Below are 19,860 nucleotides of genomic sequence, written 5' to 3' on the forward strand. Positions count from 1 at the left end.
AAGTACGGAATTACAAATACTTTATATTCGCTTAATTTCACAAAACAGTTGTATGCACATCATGGTCAGTATGCAAATGAGGAGACTAATGACACTATCCACTCACTATTTCTTTTGTATTTTATTATATGAAATAAGTTTTTGTCTCACCTGCGAAGCAAAGTGAGACTATAGGCGCCGCTTTTCCGACGGCGGCGGCGGCGGCGTCAACATCAAATCTTAACCTGAGGTTAAGTTTTTGAAATGACATCATAACTTAGAAAGTATATGGACCTAGTTCATGAAACTTGGCCATAAGGTTAATCAAGTATTACTGAACATCCTATTAGAGTTTCATGTCACATGACCAAGGTCAAAGGTCATTTAGGGTCAATGAACTTAGACCATGTTGGAGGAATCAACAGCGAAATCTTAACCTGAGGTTAAGTTTTTGAAATGTCATCATAACTTAGAAAATATATGGACCTAGTTCATGAAACTTGGACATAAGGTTAATCAAGTATCACTGAACATCCTGCAAGAGTTTCACGTCACATGACCAAGGTCAAAGGTCATTTAGGGTCAATGAACTTTGGCCGAATTGGGGATATCTGTTGAATTCCCATCATAACTTTGAAAGTTTATGGATCTGATTCATGAAACTTGGACATAATAGTAATCAAGCATCACTGAAAATTTTGTGCAAGTTTCAGGTCTCATGATTGAGGTCAAAGGTCATTAGGGTCAATGAACTTTGGCCGAATCGGGGGTATCTGTTGAATTACCATCATAACTTTGAAAGTTTATTGGTCTAGTTCATTAAACTTGGACATTAGAGTAATCAAGTATCACTGAACATCCTGTGCATGTTTCAGGTCACATGACCAAGGTCAAAGGTCAATGAACTTTGGCCGAATTGGGTGTATCTGTTGAATTACCATCATAACTTTGAAAGTTTATGGATCTGATTCATGAAACTTGTACATGGGAGTAATCAAGTATCACTGAACATCCTGTTTGAGTTTCAGGTCACGTGATCAAGGTCAAAGGTCATGTAAGGTCAATGAACTTTGGCCATGTTGGGGCTTTTTCATAGGCGGCGGAAGCGGGGGGGACGGGGGGGACGTGTCCCCCCCCGTCCCCCGTCCCCCGTCCCCCGTTTTTTTGTTTTTTTTTTTTGCTTGTCAATTTATTTTCCTTCGCGTCCCCCCTAAAATGTTGAGGTTGAGAACCTTTTTTTTTTTTTTTTTGCTTGTCAAATTTTTTTTTTGGGTTGTCCTCTCCTAAAATTTTTGGCTTCCGCCGCCAATGGGCTTTTTGTTGAATGACCATCATATCTCTGTAAGTTTATTGGTCTAGTTCATAAAAAGTGGACATAAGAGTAACCATGTATCACTGAACATCTTATGCGAGTTAGAGTAATATCAAAGTCAGCACTGCTGCTATATTGAACCGCGTGATGCAGGTGACACGGCCAGAGGCATTCCACTTGTTCTACACCATGCTTGGCCCTCCCAGGACCAAAATCCAGGTGAAACCAATTAGAGCAAAAAAGATTGAAACCAGTTGCCAATTGGGCAACTGGCTTTAAAGGTCAAGTCCACCTCAGAAATATGTTGATTTGAATCAATAGAGAAAAATCAGACAAGCACAATGCTGAAAATTTCATTAAATTCGGATGTAAAATAAGAAAGTTATGACATTTCAAAGTTTCGCTTATTTTCAACAAAATAGTTATATGAACGAGCCAGTTACATCCAAATGAGAGAGTCGATGATGTCACTCACCATTTCTTTTGTTTTTTATTGTTTGAATTATACAATATTTCAATTTTTACAAATTTGACAATTAGGACCTCGTTGCCTGAGGCACAAAAGGTTAAAATAATGGAATTCCACGTGTTTAGGGAGGAATGAAACTTCATTTTACATGACAATGACGAGAAAATAAAAATATTTCATATTTGATATAATAAAATACAAAAGAAATAGTGAGTGAGTGATGTCATCAACTCTCTCATTTGGATGTAACTGGCTCGTTCATATAACTATTTTGTTGAAAATAAGCGAAATTTTAAAATGCCATAACTTTCTCATTTTACATCCGATTTTGATGAAATTTTCAGTGTTGTGCTTGTTGAATTTTTCTCTTTTTATTCAAATCAAGTTTTTGTTGGGGTGGACTTGTCCTTTAAAGTTTAAGAGACTGGAGCCTTGTTTGACCAAGTGGATATTTAGACAAAATTGGTTAGTAAGTGGACTGTTGGATGAGATTTAACATAAAGTATACAGAGCAGTCATTAGATTGGTTAGACCCAGAGAGATGGTAAAATAAGCTTCACTCTACTGTATGATATGATTCAATTTCAATTCGATTTTATTTGAACATCACACATAGAAAAAAAATTAACATATACAATCTATATACGTACACATATAAAAACACATGATGGATAAGCAGATAACAATTTCGTATTAAAAATATATATATCTATAATATATTAATATGAATAAGGATAAAAAGTGAATTAAGTTAAAGGGGAATCCAACCCAAATGAAACCTTATTTTTATAAGAAAAAGAAAAATCAGACAAGTTGATAGGGGAAAGTTTGAACAATATTGGACAAATAACAAGAAAGTTATGAATTTTTTAAAGTTGTAAATATTGGTAATCACTATACCCATGGAGACTTCAAATTGGCCGCTTATGTGATGGCATAGTGATGTAAGGCAAGGACTACTCATCCATGTACTCCAATCCGGGCTAAAATGTCATTTTTCCCAAAAGTTTTATTTCAAATTAGATTTTTCTTTCATGAGGACATTAAACAATATACTACCTGGGTTATATTGAGATTACTGCCCCAGGGGAATGGGTACTTAGGAGAAAACCACAAATCCCTGATAATAAAGTACATGGCCTATGGGAAAGTTGTCCTTGCCCCTTGTCATAATTTACTTACCCAGTTGCCAATTTGAAATCTACATGGTATTAGTGATCTCAATTTTAAAGCAGCTATAACTTTCTTATTGCTTGTCCGATTTCTTTCAAACTTTCACTATTCTGTTTAATTTATTTTTCTCCTTCCCAACACAACATTCTATGGCCAAGGCTGGATTCCCCTTTAATTATGCAGCAGTGGCAGTGGATATGGGGATCAGCAAGCTGATTACTTCCATACTGCTACGGAATACCACGTAAAAACATTTTTAAACAAATTAGAATTTAAGTAAGAAAATGAGAAAGCAGAGACCCTTAACCAAAAGAGAAAAAGAATGGAAAAATAAGTTTTTTCCCCAACGAAATATTTTGAGAACACCATCAATGCCAAATTGACCATAAACGGAGCGGAGACTTGTCGAGGCCGAAGCATTATGGCAAATTTTTACTCAACTCAGCGAGTTGTGCCCAATATTCTTCTGACGGGTAAGTAATTTTCTTTAACTGGTCATAGTCAATACTAGACTCATTTTTTTTAGTTTGGTCCCCCAATACAGGCTACACAAAGACTCGTCTCGTTACTGTCGACGCCGACGGAATCGGATCGGAGGGCCGGGTGCATGAGGCGGTCACGGACTCGACGGAGCACCAGACGCACACCGGACCATTTTACAACCACCCGGCCCGGGCTAACCTAACACAGGGAGCTCCGGCCGCTCCGCTAGCCGAAGCGACCGTTTCATAAAGCTGTTCGTAAGTTAAGAACGACTTTAAGAATGACTGGTAAACTTTTCTTACACGCTTAACAAAATCACCAATGAATATACCATTTTCCACAAGAAAGCCCGGAGGATCACCAGTCGTTCTTCAAGTTCGACTTCAAGGTAAACTTAATAAAGTTGCTCTTAAATTACGAACAGCTAAAGTTTATGAAACACCCACCAGGACTCGTCCGTGTAATTATTAATACGAGGCGGACATATGCTTTCCAAAATGGGGTAGAATGGGCAATAGCACTCAAAATAAAAGGGGAAAATATAAATTATGTACTTACGCCGGTACCGTAAGGGCACTAGTATCCATCCAACTTTAAAATGGCCTTGCTGTGTTCGATGATCAACTTCGAACCAACCTAGACAGTAGACTAGTCCCATCATGCATGCAGTAAATTTGATGAACATTGGGAAGCTTACGGCTATGATGAAGTTCTTTGCACCCAACCGCATTGCGCATCGGCGGGGCAAAAATTTATACAACAAAATCTCGTAAACTCCTACCTTGTTTGTAGTATTTAATCAGACGATATTGGCTTGTGCATTCCAGTGAGAAACTTAATTGTCATCTTTAAATGCCTGTAGAATTACTTAAAAATCTTTTGAAATGCTTAAAAACTTATTATTTTGTTAAAAAAAACAGGTTCCGAACTCGTCGACTAGTTGACTTTGACTTTGAGTCTTTGATCTCGTAAATGAGCTCCATCGAACGTAAAAATAGAATTGAATGTGAATGTTACCACCAAGATGGCGCTATACAAGTTTCCATCCACCTGGGATTAAAGCAATTAACTTATTAAATGGTGCATATCAAGACGTACATGGGCATTTTCAAGGTAACTGACGTTACATGGCACAATTTTACACACTTTTCATTGTGTGTATGATTATATCTTAAAGGGAACTGCTAGTTTTGGTAACGATATCAAAATGAGTTCGTACAGAATCCAATGAAATGACCACCAAAGTGTCTGTTTGTATAAATAAAACGCATGTGCCAAAGAATTCTGGAAGAAATTGTGTAATTGCTGAGAAATCAGCAAATAAGCACAGTAATCGGGTAGGGCGTCTGGCCTGACGCCCTATTAAAGCAATAATTATACATTGTCCCACGTGCACTTATCTGTGTTGGGGATCTTCGGTGTGAACATTTTTCAGCGTAGATTTCAGGATTTCACAAAGTTCAGTTAATGTAACTGTACCAGATCTAGATCCCTGACGATATACTGACAAATAAGCCTTGTTTTACAGACTTTCTCATGAAATCAGTGTTTATTGCAACAACTGGAATTTCTCTCTAAGAGCATACACCCATCATTTGTTGTTTTAAGCAAACTCCCACCATTTGTTGTTTTAGAGATACCGGTTATCATACACACAATGAAAAGTGTGTAAAATTGTGACGTGTAACGTCAGTTACCGTGAAAATGCCCACTATGTAGAAAATGTATAAATTGTCACATTTGTGCATTTTTAAGTCTTTTAAGTCTTTTAAATTTCAATGAAACCAGGTGCATATTGCTTGGTATCTCAGCAACACAATGGTAGACATATAAGTACATCTGAAGAATTTAAAAAATGCTTACTTGATATAAAATGGCAGACCTACTTTTTGTTCATGAATGGTAGGTAGATCCAGCTCATATTTTAAAGATAGGGAAAGTTGTTTAGTTTTTTTAAATTAATTTTCCCAGTTGTCATTGTAACAATTATTTAATCAGATTTCAGCTTCCAATAGCTTGAAAGTAAAACAACATCTTTTATTCTACACATTTTTTAATCATAATGTTTGTATGTTTTATGAGTTTCCTTTTACAGCTTGATGTAAAACAAACTAATGATGTTAACTTATGTATACTTGCAGATATTTATTTTGTTCAAGCAATTGAATGATGAAATAACTGTTTAGTTTGTAAAATATGTTACTCGGATGTATTATGTTACATGTACTTGGGGAAAAAATTATGATGTATTGATGTATTGAATGAATTCGATAAATATCCCAAAAATAATGTCTATTGAATTTAATAACATGGATCAAACTTTCTCGAGTCAGATTAAACTTAATTTACGTAGGGGTATTATTCAATCACTTAAATTGGGACTTTTATATGGTTTAACATTAGGTAAGTAAGTAGTGATATACTGCAATATCTGGTTTACATTATAAATGAATTATTTGAGAAAAGATATTTCACCTATTTTTACTGCTTACTTCATTATAGGATGAATCTGAGCTACTTTTCACATCATTAGTCTTTATTTGAAGCCATCAGAAGTCAGAAGTATATACCAGACTTTATGAACCTTAGAAAAGATGTCTGGGTGATTTTTTGGAGGCTATTTTTTCTCAATGGTTGCTTATTTAAAAAAAAAAAGAAAAGTCTTACCTGTTATTGGGATGATGGTGATGATGATCATTTATAGGGGTTGCTGGACGGCTCAGGAAATGGGGAGGAGGGATGGGAGGCTGAAATCACATTTAAAATCAATTCAAAGTCTTCTTTATTCGCATAAAAATGCACATATTTTTTGTATAAAAACATGTTTTCCAATTTACAAAACAAACAAATTCAATATAAAAAATATACCTTTAAAACATCCATACCAGGGTTGGCGATTTTTTTGATTTTTTTAAAAAAATAAAAAAAATCGGATTTATTTGATTTAAATCAGATTTTTTTTATTTAAATCAGATTTTTTTGATTTTTTTAAAGTTCCTTCGAAAAAAAGGGTAATTATCCCCCCCCCTTACTCTTACAATGACATCAATATTGATGTTATACATTTCACCCCTAATATTGTTCTTAACCACATATTTTGTAATTAAAATCCAGTAAAAATGGACAATTAAAATAAATTTGAGGAATCATGTATCTGAACTTAATTCTATCATACATAGGCCTATGAAGGAATATTCCATTGGGAATTCCCAGTGAGTAGAGAAAATTCCCCTCTGGGATTTTTCATTCAAATATTTAAAAAATCCAAGAGAAAAAATCCCTTATCAAAACTGCCAACAAACCCTTTGCCAATTACTAGTATTCATGTATATTGTAAGAGAAATAATTCAAATCAATGATTTTTTTCAATTAGTCACAGCTTTACAATAGTCAAAGAGAGACTACAACTGTATATATTTAGGATCTTTTTGATAAAAAGCTCTTCTCTTGCTACAGATATAGATGCAAAACTCTCAGTTTTGGAGAACAATATAGGAGATAGCTTAGTCAAAGGGTGACTATACTACATTCTGTTACTGTGATTTTTTTACATTAATCTACAATTTTTATTCCCATATTCTCTACAAAAAAAATCTGTTTGATCCATGAAGTATGAAAAAAAATCTACTTACTTTTAACTTAAAGGATAAAAACTGCAAAACTGCTTAAATTACAACATATGTATTACAAAAAGAAGTATTTTATTTTAAATGAGACACAGCTTACAACTGCCAATGATTGTAACTGAAGTACCTGCATCTTAACATTAAAGTGCAGTGTTAAATGTTTATTCTGAGTTTTGCAAATTGTTGTTATAGAGCTCTTTCCATTATTACATGCAGATACAAAACTTCCATTATTTGTAGCATTGAACATAAAATGGGCTGCAGTGACTTAAAAGGTTTATAAGAGAAAGCTTTTCTCAACAGTCAAATTATGACTGTACTACATTATGTTAAAGTGATTTTTATAATTATGTATTCAAAACATCAAATGTATGATAAATGTAACAATACGAAATAAGAGGCATGTTAAATATGTTGATTACATGCAGGTATCATTTTTTTATTTTACATGACAGAAGTAGTTATGTGTAGGCAAAGGATCAAAACTGGAAAACTGCCAACAAACCTTTTCTCATTGACTTTTATATATTATATATTTTTTTTTACAAACTGCTCTCTGAAAAGTCTTTGGATTATGTGAAAACTTTACGTTAAGAAAGAAATTGACTAATAATAACTGACAAAGAATGTAAAATTTCAGAAGAAAAACTCGACATAATTTACAAAAAATGAGTACCTATTGACAACATTCATCTGTAGTTTTTAATTACCTGATTTTATTAATTTGATTTTAATTTGTTTTAAGTAGATATGAAGACTTTGTTGATCTTTTATTGATATAAAGTTAATTCAAAGTTTTTCAGTTGACTTGAAGAATTAAAACTGCATTGAACAAATACTTTGTCCATGATTTGTACATTTTTCAATGGAAGTGATTTAAATCAATGATTTTTTTAAAAAAATCATGGTGATTTAAATCGCGATTTAAATCACGATTTAAATCAACGTGATTTAAATCCGCCAACCCTGATCCATACCACAAAACAAAAACGAGGTGGGACCAGGAATTAATATGCCTGTAAGCACAGAAAGCCAATCAGTTCCTTCAATTCACTTTCAGTTAACTTTATACATTGTATGTTTATTATTTAAGAAAGTTTTTTTAGTGTAGTTTACAATGAGTTAGAATTAGAAACAGCCTTTACTCTGAGTTACAGGATGAAGGTTCCAAAAATTTGTTAATAAAAAGGTAAAAAATTTGAGGTGTGTTACCAGACCAATCTTGTGTAGATCCCTCGATAAATGTGTACACAACGCAACTACAATAGGCTTTAACCGCTTATGTATGACGTACCTTCGATTAACGATGTTACAAAATGCTGTTTTGAAGAACAATTTATAGATAAGAATTTATTATTTAACAAAATAGATAGATAGATAGATTATAGATTATTATAGATAGATAATAATTGTTTATATTAGATAGCCAAGACAGATAGCCAAGCGCGATTGGTCCGTAGCGCGTCACGTGATATGATCGAAATCAATGTATTTTCCCAGCCGGTCCACCTTCGATGAATATATTGACCAACCGGTCCATGAATATATTTTTCTACGTGTATGGCGCCCTCTTGTGGATTAGACGTTACCATGCATTATCGGCCTGCCTTGGGTCCTGGACCTGGACTGGGCTCGAAATTTAGATTTAGATCTAGGGCTAGGCCTAAACAAAGTTGATTTGATTAGAAAAGGGCCATTCACTCGTTCGACTAATGTTACTTAGATATCTATAGATCAAGATCTAACATTAGATTTATCACTGTCAATATCATAAACTTGCTGCACGCATCGTTAGGCCTAACTTTATCTTCATCATTAGAGGCTATCTAATATAGCAGATATTGAGTGATGGGATGTGTAAAAAAAAAAATTCTTTGGACCACCTAAAGGATTTATATTTTCCCTCGTGATCATATAACCCCTTGGGAAAATACAAATCCGGCGGTCCAAAGAATTTTTATATTACACACCCCATCAGTCAATATCTGTATAATAATCACGCATTAGATTTTATTATTTGTTTAACAAATGATAAAATCTAATACATGATTATAGATAATAATTATTTGTAATCACATATTAGATTTTATTATTTGTTAAATAATAATTATTCTTATCTATAAATTGTTCTTCAAAACTGCATTTTGTAACATGGTTAATTGATACATTGAAATATCGATTCCTGGATAGTTGGATACTTGGTTAGGTGGCTATGTGGCTATGTGTATGATTGGGGGACCTAAAGCTATGCACTTTGTTCACAAACAATAAAAACTATGCCAATTTTAATATTTGAACAAATTATCTTTCGATCGGGCAAGTGCTAATGTCACACCATGATTTGAATCATGATTCAAAACACAAACATAAATCACAATACCGTAGAATCGGGTTTAGACAACCTTCATTCTAACGCTATTTCTCCCCAGATTCGGGCTGATCGCATCACATTGCGCAGTTTGACACCCGAAGTGGTCAACTTTTACGTGCCTATTTCGGCTCTCGAAGAATCAATCTTTTGCTTTCAGAATTCAGTCTATTATACATCATTTTGTTTATTAGGTGGTCTGTCGTTGACAGATCACCTCTTAATTTGCTCAGAATTTTCTTATTTTTATTATTTATTTATTTATTTTTACGAATTTTCTTGTCACCAAGTTATCTCAAAATGGACTTGGTGGAATTTCATTGAATTTCATGTCATCTATAGGATCTGTCATGGACACGTCAAAATAAGCTTTTCAAGGTCATCAGGTCATGATGATGTCATCTAGGCGCCATTTTGTAAAATCACATTATCAATCATATCTCCATTATCAATTATCAAAAATCAATCAAATTTACATCACATCAACTTCAGGTCATGTCATCAAAGGTCACCTGGAGGTCACGACGCGCGCGTACGCGCGCGTCAAAATTTCAAAATGCTCAAAATCACTTTTTGACCAAAGTAGAGTAAGTTTCAGGTCATTTTAAGCATTTTTAAATTTTGCGCACACGCATGCGCGCACGTTTCCACGCGTAACGCCTTAACGCAACGCAGAAACACTGTTTTTTTTTACATCTTTGCATTGATAATAAAATTCTGAACAATTTGATACCTTGATCAACCTTCTACGACCATTAATGACGAAATTAACACCCGTTAAAGTTTGCAGCACGTGTGCGCGCGAGCTCTCACTATAGGCCATATATGGGCAAAAACATGCCTATTGAAAATTCACTGTAGCTCTTTAAATAGTCCATTGACCCCCAATTTTTTTTTCATATATCAATAGAGTATGAGTTGTAGATTTGATTTCATGTCATCAATGTCCCTAAATTATATCATGACGTCATCAAAATGGCGCCTAAACTAAAAATTTCATTTTTTCAAAAATGACGTCATCAAATTTATGCAAATTTGGTTGTAACTTCTCGAATATAGATTGTTTTTCGCCCAGATTTTGATATGTTGCAGTTTAGAATGTACTCTTTCTCGTCAGTTAACATGAATTTTCACTTTGAGAAACGCATCATGGTGTAAAACAGCGATGAAAAGAGGCATGTCATTTTTCCTCATTTTGCGTGTAATCTCTATGGGACATGACTTTTTCTCAAAACTGGATTCGACATTCCTCTATTTCGTGAGCCATATCTCCATTTTTTAGTGTCACTTTTCCCTGAGCTTTTAGTATGATGTAGCTGAGATCCTAAACTTTCGCAATTGTTCCTCCATTTTTCCTCCATTTTTTTTATCAGATGCCGGGATCATCTGAAAACACTTGCAAAATTGGAATTGTAATTCTCAAAATTGCTTACGTGTAATCTCTATGGGGTATATCGTGGCTCAATGGATAACGCATTTGACTTGCTTTCTCGAGGGCGGAGGTTCGAGTCCTGGGGTAAACAAGATGATTTTTTTTTCCCCATTTTTTTTTTCTTTTTACCACCTCGTACATGATCCTTTATGATAATTTAAAGGTACAAAAGTTAAAATTTAGCAAGATAAAACAGATTATGATTACTTTTTTTAATCACATGTATTGTCATACATCAAAGAGACTCTTTTACAGTGCTTTATCATCTCCCGTCTTTCACAAGTATTCTATCCATAATCAACATTCAGTTGTCATCATGAAGATCACATTGATCTGCATGAACATGGTAATAGTGATCATGATGGCAATAATAAAGACAGACCACCTAATTCGTCCGCATGACGAATTAAAATCTAGTTTCTATTCATCTTGTCGGGTCATTGAAAATGGTGTTCGGAAGTGAATTTCAGCATAGATCCAAATTAAAAAATCATTGATACTGTTATCTGAACAACAACTTTGACTATTGTCTATTTAGTTAATTTTCTATGATTTTAAGTTGAAGCCATTACCAAAAAAAAATGAAAAGCAGCACTTGGACAATGCGATGACCAACACAGAACTTAAATTATAATGCATGTGACAAGTAATGCATGCATAGCACATAGTGCATGCCTTGAGCATGGCAAGAGTCAAACCGGAAGCTCAACACAGCGATGTCATAGAATCATGATTTCAATCAAGCATTTATACAACCTTTTTCATTTGTGATTCTACAATAATGCCTTTCCAAACGCTCCTTTTTCCGTGTTTCATGTTTGTGATTTGAAAGACATTTATTTTCACTTTTGACTAAATGCAATCGTGATTCTGCAGAATCATGATTTGAATCATGATTCTAGGGTAAAAAAAGTGGCCCATGAACGCACCCTAGATCTACATCAGTTCACTCACACATACTGACGTAGTGGAGGTTGGTTATAACAGTTAGACCAAAAGCTTCAGTCTCTGTTATTTTGGTTGTTCCGCTGAACTACGTTGGCTCCACTTACCATACAGAGACTCAAGGGATTGGAGGCCCGTACGTAAAGACTAGGAATCCGTGACAATATTTTTTAATTATTTTGATATTGTGATTACATCACGGAGCCTAACTTAGACACGCATATGGCATGGGACTATGCCTAGCAAACTTTGTACACAAGAAGGGAATTCCCCTCATATTTAACATTGCAACTGCCAATTGCATTTTAAACATAAATTTTATTAAAATTACATCCCTTTATACACCTCGTATAAAGGTGTGACCATTTAGCACAAAAAATACGAAAAATGAGAGAATTCTTTAAATTCTTACCAAACCGATCTCGTGCATCCCTATTCGTAAAAACTGCAAATACAAAAGGCTTGAACCGCTTCGTTTTATGATGTAGCTTCAATGAGCGATGTTACAAAATGCTGTTTTGAAGAACTTTTTTGTAGATGAAAATTATTATTTAACAAAACACAAAATTTAGATTTATAGTTCTAATATTATAATAATAACTATTTACAATAAAAAAAAAATATAGAAAAGGGTGTGCTTCCACACCCTTTTGTTAAATTCCATCTTTTGATTGACGAAAAGGGCGCAAGAATTATAAAAAAAATGATAATGAATATAATCAGCTCACCACCTTTCTGAGTTATATGCTGGAAAATACTGAATTTTTATGATAAATGCACAGGGTCAGGCTTTACTCCCATTTATGCAAGGCACAACCTCGCACACCCAACATGTTTTGGGTGTAAATTTTTAAGAAGTCGGCAAATATTGCTTCATAACAGAAGAAATATTTGCCGAAACTCGGTATAGCTACTCTTCCCAGCAAGTAGCAATAATAACGTAAATTTTCGATAAAAAATTATTTAGATCTAGATCTAGCTATGAATATCAATGAAATGAAGAGAAATCAGATTCAGGATTTATGAAAAGGATATTATCTCATTTAATAAATCTAACAAAGCCTAATGAGAGTGAAATCTGTTGATATAAGGCCTGAAAACTGGACTTTTAATCACATTTGTAATTATTAACAGGATGCATGGATTAATATATTTTTACAATAAATGAGAGTGCAAAGCGCAAGTTAGCATTTTTTTATAAACTCATGAAAAGGTGATTTTAAGTGGTTTGTTAAAATTTGTATAAAAGTATACATAGCTCATAAGTCAAAATGCATGCATGTGGCACTAACTGATAAGTTTTGACAATCAGACCTGTAAAGGGGTATTTTGAGAACTTTATGTAATACCTGAATAGATTAGGTACTTCAAAAATAATGCAATACATTCATACCACAATTATTATGTTTTAATACCAAGTTGCAAATTAAATACCTTTCCTCCCAAAACATGTTAGTTTCTGTGAAGAAATTAATGTATAGGTGAATTCTCAGTATTATAATTATTTCAAAAGGTAAATTTTAAGACTAGCTATTCATCAATGAGAGACCACACACAGTCTTGGCCAATTTGCTCCCCCCTTTCCTTATGTGTTAATTTTGTTTGTGTGTTTAGGAACACCTGGTACTGGGAAATCTACTCTAGGCCAAGAGTTAGCTCAGCAGCTTGAACTTGATTATATCAATGTTGGTGATGTGGCCAAGGAAAAAGAACTATATGAAGGCTGGGATGAAGACTATGAATGTCCAATCTTGGACGAAGACAGGGTGAGATACTATTGTTATTATAATGATTGTTAATATATATTTTATATGGTGTCACCTGTGCCTGGGAGGCAAAAAGCTAACTGAAACACTGTATCCCTTGCGTTTCCCGCCAGATGTAACTGAAGATGTGTGGCGAATCCAGCCGAGTTTGATACAATATCATTTTAGGGGTTGCATTTTTGTTCACAATGGTCGACCCCTTAAATCTTGTGTCTAATCTGGTTGGATTCATACATAGGTTGGGGTGTGCAGGTGGACCACTACGTACAACATTGTTTCCCCATACTCTGTGCAGTGGGTTCTTTATATATGCAAAAGTGGCGTGTTTCTTCTACAGGGCCTCATTTCATCTACTTACATGTATTATCCATGCTTTCCAGGGTAGTATTTCTCATGTCAGAGTAACATATCTGTTAATAGAAATTGTAGTTGAGTAATGATACTTTAATTATTATAATCCTTGAACCTTGAAGAGTAATCCCTTTCAGCAGCTTCAAAACTATCCCGGATGAAAACATTCTGTGTATCAGTACGAGGTGAAGTAATTTGACATTTTACTTAAAAGTGAGTGTGCACTGTGCAAGTAAAAACTGCCTCTTGGTTTACAGCATAATAAACCCAACATATAAAAAGATTAATTGAGTAGAAGAAGTAGGAGGAAGAAGAAGAGACAGAAAGAAAGAGGAGGAGGGGAAGAAGTTTGATATAGCCCTTTTAAAGGACAAGTCCACCCCAACAAAAAGTTGATTTGAATAAAAAGAGAAAAATTCAACAAGCATAACACTGAAAATTTCATTAAAATCGGATGTAAAATAAGAAAGTTGTGACATTTCAAAGTTTTGCTTATTTTTAAAAAATAGTTATATGAACGAGCCAGTTACATCCAAATGAGAGAGTTGATGATGTCACTCACTCACTATTTCTTTTGTTTTTTATTGTTTGAATTTGAAATATTTTGATTTTCTCGTCATTGTCATGTGAAATGAAGTTTCATTCCACCCTGAACATGTGGAATTCCATTATTTTAACATTTTGTGCTTCAGGCAAGGAGATCCTAATCGTCAAATTCGTAAAAATTGAAATATTGTATAATTCAAACAATAAAAAACAAAAGAAATAGTGAGTGGGTAACATCATCGACTCTCTCATTTGGATGTAACTGGCTCGTTCACATAACTATTTTAGAAATAGGCGAAAATTTGAAATGTCAGAACTTTCTTATTTTACATCCGATTTTGATGAAATTTTCAGCATTGTGCTAGTTTGATTTTTCTCTTTTTATTCAAATCAATATTTTATCGGGGTGGACTTGACCTTTAAATTTAATGCACATTTATTCTAATAATTCAATATCATTTCTTCATATTAATGTTGCACCACCTATTATTATTACATACCCATTTGTGAACTAATTACGTTTTTCTTTTATGACATAGGTGATAGATGAACTAGAGGAAGACATGAAAAATGGCGGGAAAGTGGTGGATTATCATAGTTGTGAATTTTTCCCAGAGCGTTGGTTTGACCTTGTCTATGTCCTTCGTACAAACAACTCAATTCTGTTCAACAGACTTGAGCAGAGGTAACCAATGTTGCATTCATTTATATTTTATTTGTTAAAGAAAATTACTGCTCTTGGGTAGTATTGCATTCAGTGCAATATTCAATTCTAATCCAATTTCTTTATTTTTTTTAACATCATTATTTATTTATATATGTCCATTTTTTAAATAACATGGTAAATTTGTTGTGCCTGACAATCTGACATAGTAACACCGGTAATATAAAAAGACACGATTTTATCTTGATCAAAAGTTCACTTTGTCTTATCTCACGTGGTTGATGATAATAAACATAATGAGAAGTTTATATCCCCCAATTGAGGTAGAATGTCTTAAAATTTCACCATGGGCATCTTGGTCTAGCGGTTATGACTTGTCTGTCAATCTGAGGGAAGTGGGTTCGATGTCCAGCCATGCTGTGTTTTCCTTTAGCAAGAGATTTACCCTTGGTACCCAGTAAGAAGAAATTCCTATGGTGATTCGGCTACAGCCAAGTTTCAAGTGCAGTAGAGTATAAATTCACTATATATCATTACTATTAGATAAATCCTTTTTTGTATGGTATTAAAAGAATATATTTCATTAAGCAATATTTTAAAATGATGACAGGTACTCTGCAATTACACATGAATATTTCTTAGAAGTAGGAACCAGCTACTACTATAATTTTAGTACATTATCATGATTATTAAAAGAGGAAAAGTGGAGATAAAGCATTCCATAAGACATGGAGTAAAATTGAACAGTCCGCAGTTGACCTGTTTTAAGAATACAACCTGTTGCAGTTTCTTTTATGGTAACTCCCATAGGAACTCGGCAGGACAGCATTTTGCTGGTAAACGCCAAGATGGTATATAACCAATTACCTAGGAAACATTTTACGTTTAGGTTAATCAGTCATGATGTTATAAATGACAGAAATCACTCTCGGGCCTTTTTATCAAAGTGGAGACAATGGCAGAGTTGGGATTTGAACTCACAACCTTACGATTTGAGTCTAATGCTCTAACCACTGGACCACACGACCCGTGGTCCAGTCCTGTAGGTCTCATATCATTGGTTAGATGATATTCCTTGTTGATGTGACAGTCACACCAACTGGTCTGACTCCAAACTGACTGATAGTAAGTCATTTAGAATATCGTAATAGATTTGGTCGGTCTGCAGTTAGTTACACCAGTCTTGACTATGGCATTATTCAGACTACAATATCCTGAAAATGGAAGCTTATTTCCAATTCATTCATTAAGGTCCAGTCAAAATCCCCCCCCTCAAAAAATGAAACGAGATTGAAAAGAAATTATATGAGTATTTATTTCATTGGATGTCATTTTGTCATGGTTGTATCTTCAGTTTATTATCTTTTCATAAATGAATCTGAGATAGGTATATGAATATAAACCACTCAAAAAAAGTTCTGCAACTTTGAGGGATGATATATGTTTTGTTACTGTGGTATAAAAGATGAAAATTGTATTACTCAAAAGCTTGATTATTCCTCTTTACAATGATGTGCCATTGTGCCATCTACTGTGATTAGGTAATCATGGAATGTTCTGTTACCCTGAATATATGGAAAAGTCAGAAGTGGAATGTTGCCAAATGCATTGTTTTCTTCTGAGAGTCTCCATTTTCTATAGAATTTTGACCGTGCAGTCAGGTGCATGGAATGATTTGCTTGGAGTGAAAACTTTCATAAAAATTCAGTAACATTGAGACAAACATTTCTTTTTTTTAATCAAACATCCTAAAACTTTGAAATGACAAGGTTCGACATTACTCCAAACACATCTAATCCATTGTGCAAATGTGAATACACAATGTGTGGATTTTCAGGCATCAATGCATCATATCATTCACACTCGGTCCATCCTTGAAACAATTGGAAATTCGCTATTGGAAAGAACAAATTTTGCAACATTTCATTTTTTACATTGCTGCATATTTATCGTGTCTGCACATTCCATAACATTAGCATTACAAATGACACATAATTGTAAAGAGGAATATTCTTGCTTTCCAATGGTACAACTTTTACATATGATGATGATGGCAAACTAAGAAATTTACTGCCACTCAAACTTGAGTTGCAGAACTTTTTTTGAGGGTTTATATGAGGATTGCAATCATTGCATCTGCTATTGTTATTTATGTTATTTATTTATTTTTTTACATTCTGTGTTATTGTCTTTATCCACAAGGAATGGGGAAACCCCTTACAGCCCCTAAATTTTAAATGAATCAAATTATAATTTGCAACACTTACGAGTCAGTTTTTGTTCCTTGACTTTGATTGTTTGGTATACAGAGGTTATTCTGGCCGCAAGCTTGAAGACAACATCCAGTGCGAGATCTTCCAGACCATCTTGGAGGAAGCATCCAGCTCTTACTTACCTTCCATCGTCAGAGAGTTGCCTAGCAACACACCCGAGGACATGGAGACAAACATAAACACCATTGCGGATCACATCCGGCAGTGGAAGGCGTCAAAGAGATGAGACATATCCACTATACATCGTTTTTTGTTATGTCATCATATCATGTCTGTATAAAGTATGTGCTGATATTGCATGTGCATTTCTACTTTCTTATGTATTTAAAAAAAAATAAAAAAAACAATTACCATATGTAGTATTAACATCTTCAGGACTATTTAAAGCTGCATCAGCTGAAGAAGCCATGTCACTATTAAATACAGATCAATGTTTCCTGTCTGTAGTCCAATATTAACTGTTCAAACCAATCTTTGAGGAGAGATGGAACGGACTTGTGGGCACTGTTTGAGGAGATTTAGGTCAAGAGTTCCTGTCTTCAGTCTAGTATTAATCTGTTACCTACTGAAACTAGGTTACCTTTGTACAAATCCTATGGGTAGTTCAATTCAGCAGTCAATGAGTTAACTGATTCCACTTAAAGACAGATTAGAAGGTTCCTATTATGCTCTGTTTGAGGAATAAATCTTAGAAAGTGTACCAACTACTTTTTTTGGTAACAACTTTATCTTTTGCGAAAGCAGAAAGGTGAGATTCCTCAACTTATGAAAGAGCAGTCACAGTAAAAGCATCTTGTCGTGCACACCTACAAAATAATTCTCCCATTTTTGAGAAATAAAAAGATCATGTTTTCCCATTGTTGTCTTATGTTTGTAGTGTCTGGAAATCAATGGTGTTCGTAGCTATTAATATTATTTAGTTACATTCAGGGATTTCACCAGGTGTTTTTTAGCCGACAAAAATGTTTTCGCCCAACGCCTTGCCTCTGGAGGTCTTGAGAAGAAATCGAAAGAAAACATGTATTTTGGTCGAGATGGCCTTGCTTTTTGGGGTGATGACCTTCTTTTCTTTTTTTTTGCTTGTCAAATTTTCCAGCCCCTGGTCCCCCTTACCTTTTGGGAGAGATTTCCGCCCTTGCCTACATGTAATTATGCTCTTTCTAGATTAGTTGAAATCTCCCTTCCCTTTGATACTCAGATAATGCTTGAAGTGAATTATGTAGCAGGAAAAGTAAGAAGAAATAATGTATTTCTTGAAATTTAACAAACATGTTTTTGACGTGGCAAGGCACCATGGGTCATATTAAAATTGTTGTTGTTAATATAGACAAAGGCTAATCCAAAAGTTGAATGAAAACAAAAAAATCATATTTTTTTAACAAGGTAATATCAGATGATATCGTTGTTTGATTCGGCACGATGTTCAAATCAGTCATTTGTTGCATATTTCATGAGGATAAGAAATACTTTTTAAGGTTTACCTTCTATTTTACATTTTACAATATTTATTGGTTACCAGGCTATAGCCAGCCAGTCAAAAGGTGTGCAATTTTGATGTTCATCTGTGTGCCCAACTTGTTTGCTCACTAATGGGCAACAACATCTTGATAGCAATATATCACAAAAAGTAGGGGGGGGGTTTGGGGGTGCATTTTGCGTCCAGGGCATTGTACATAACAACATCTTGTAGTACGAAGCATTTCAATTGATCATGTCTATCGACTTACATTTATCTTTTTATGAATATAATATTATCTGTATTTCTTTTGCTCTTTAATTTGTTTCTTTCATGATCAGTAGCCATAGAGGAACAATCCTTTTGTCATTTTTTAAATAGTTAAGTCCTTAAATCATTATTTTTAGCTGAAATAACTGTATCTGTGGAATAAAATATTCAGTGAATGAGTTAACCGGGTGCCCAATGCAGTTTTATGAAATTATGTTTGAATATAACCAAATTCATTTCAGATCACCAATATGATTTTGTTATTGGTTGCATATCAAGTTTTGTTTGATTTGTTTGTAGTTGCATTTGATTGCAAATCTTTTCCAAGAGTCCCCAGGGGCCCATCTTACAAAGAGTTGCAATTGATCCGAGTATGCAAAGCCAGCAAAGTCAACATGTGAAATGCATGTTTGTTGAAAAAAATTCTGATATGAATGTATATTCATTGATTTCGTAAAAATTTAGTGTGTTCTCCTGTGTTTATAAAAGGCATTTTTTTTAATTTCCTGTAGAAAAAAATTATGACCCTGATGGATTTTCATAGAGTTAGAATTGATTGGATCAATCGTAACTCTTTGTAGGACGGGGCCCAGATGTATTTGGATACATGTATGTTTTAATGCTTTTCTTTCTTCCTCATCCATTTCGTATAAAAATTGCTGTTTGGATTGTTTTTATTTAGATTGTTAATTACCATTCAGATGTACCGGTAATCAAATTGAATAAAAGGGCATTGATTGGCTTAAT

General features: G+C 34.1%; 1 protein-coding gene across 1 annotated transcript; it reads left to right on the forward strand.

The window, feature by feature from the left end:
- Positions 1-3,292: 3,292 nt before the first annotated feature.
- On the forward strand, positions 3,293-19,860 carry LOC121415054 (adenylate kinase isoenzyme 6-like). The gene is made up of 4 exons (XM_041608129.1): positions 3,293-3,406; positions 13,402-13,553; positions 14,990-15,135; positions 17,424-19,860. Exons 1-4 carry the CDS (start codon positions 3,355-3,357, stop codon positions 17,611-17,613), a joined length of 540 nt encoding a protein of 179 aa, XP_041464063.1. The 5' UTR covers positions 3,293-3,354; the 3' UTR covers positions 17,614-19,860.

The sequence above is a fragment of the Lytechinus variegatus genome, chromosome 5 (assembly GCF_018143015.1).
Source record: "Lytechinus variegatus isolate NC3 chromosome 5, Lvar_3.0, whole genome shotgun sequence".
Lineage (NCBI taxonomy): Eukaryota > Metazoa > Echinodermata > Echinoidea > Temnopleuroida > Toxopneustidae > Lytechinus > Lytechinus variegatus.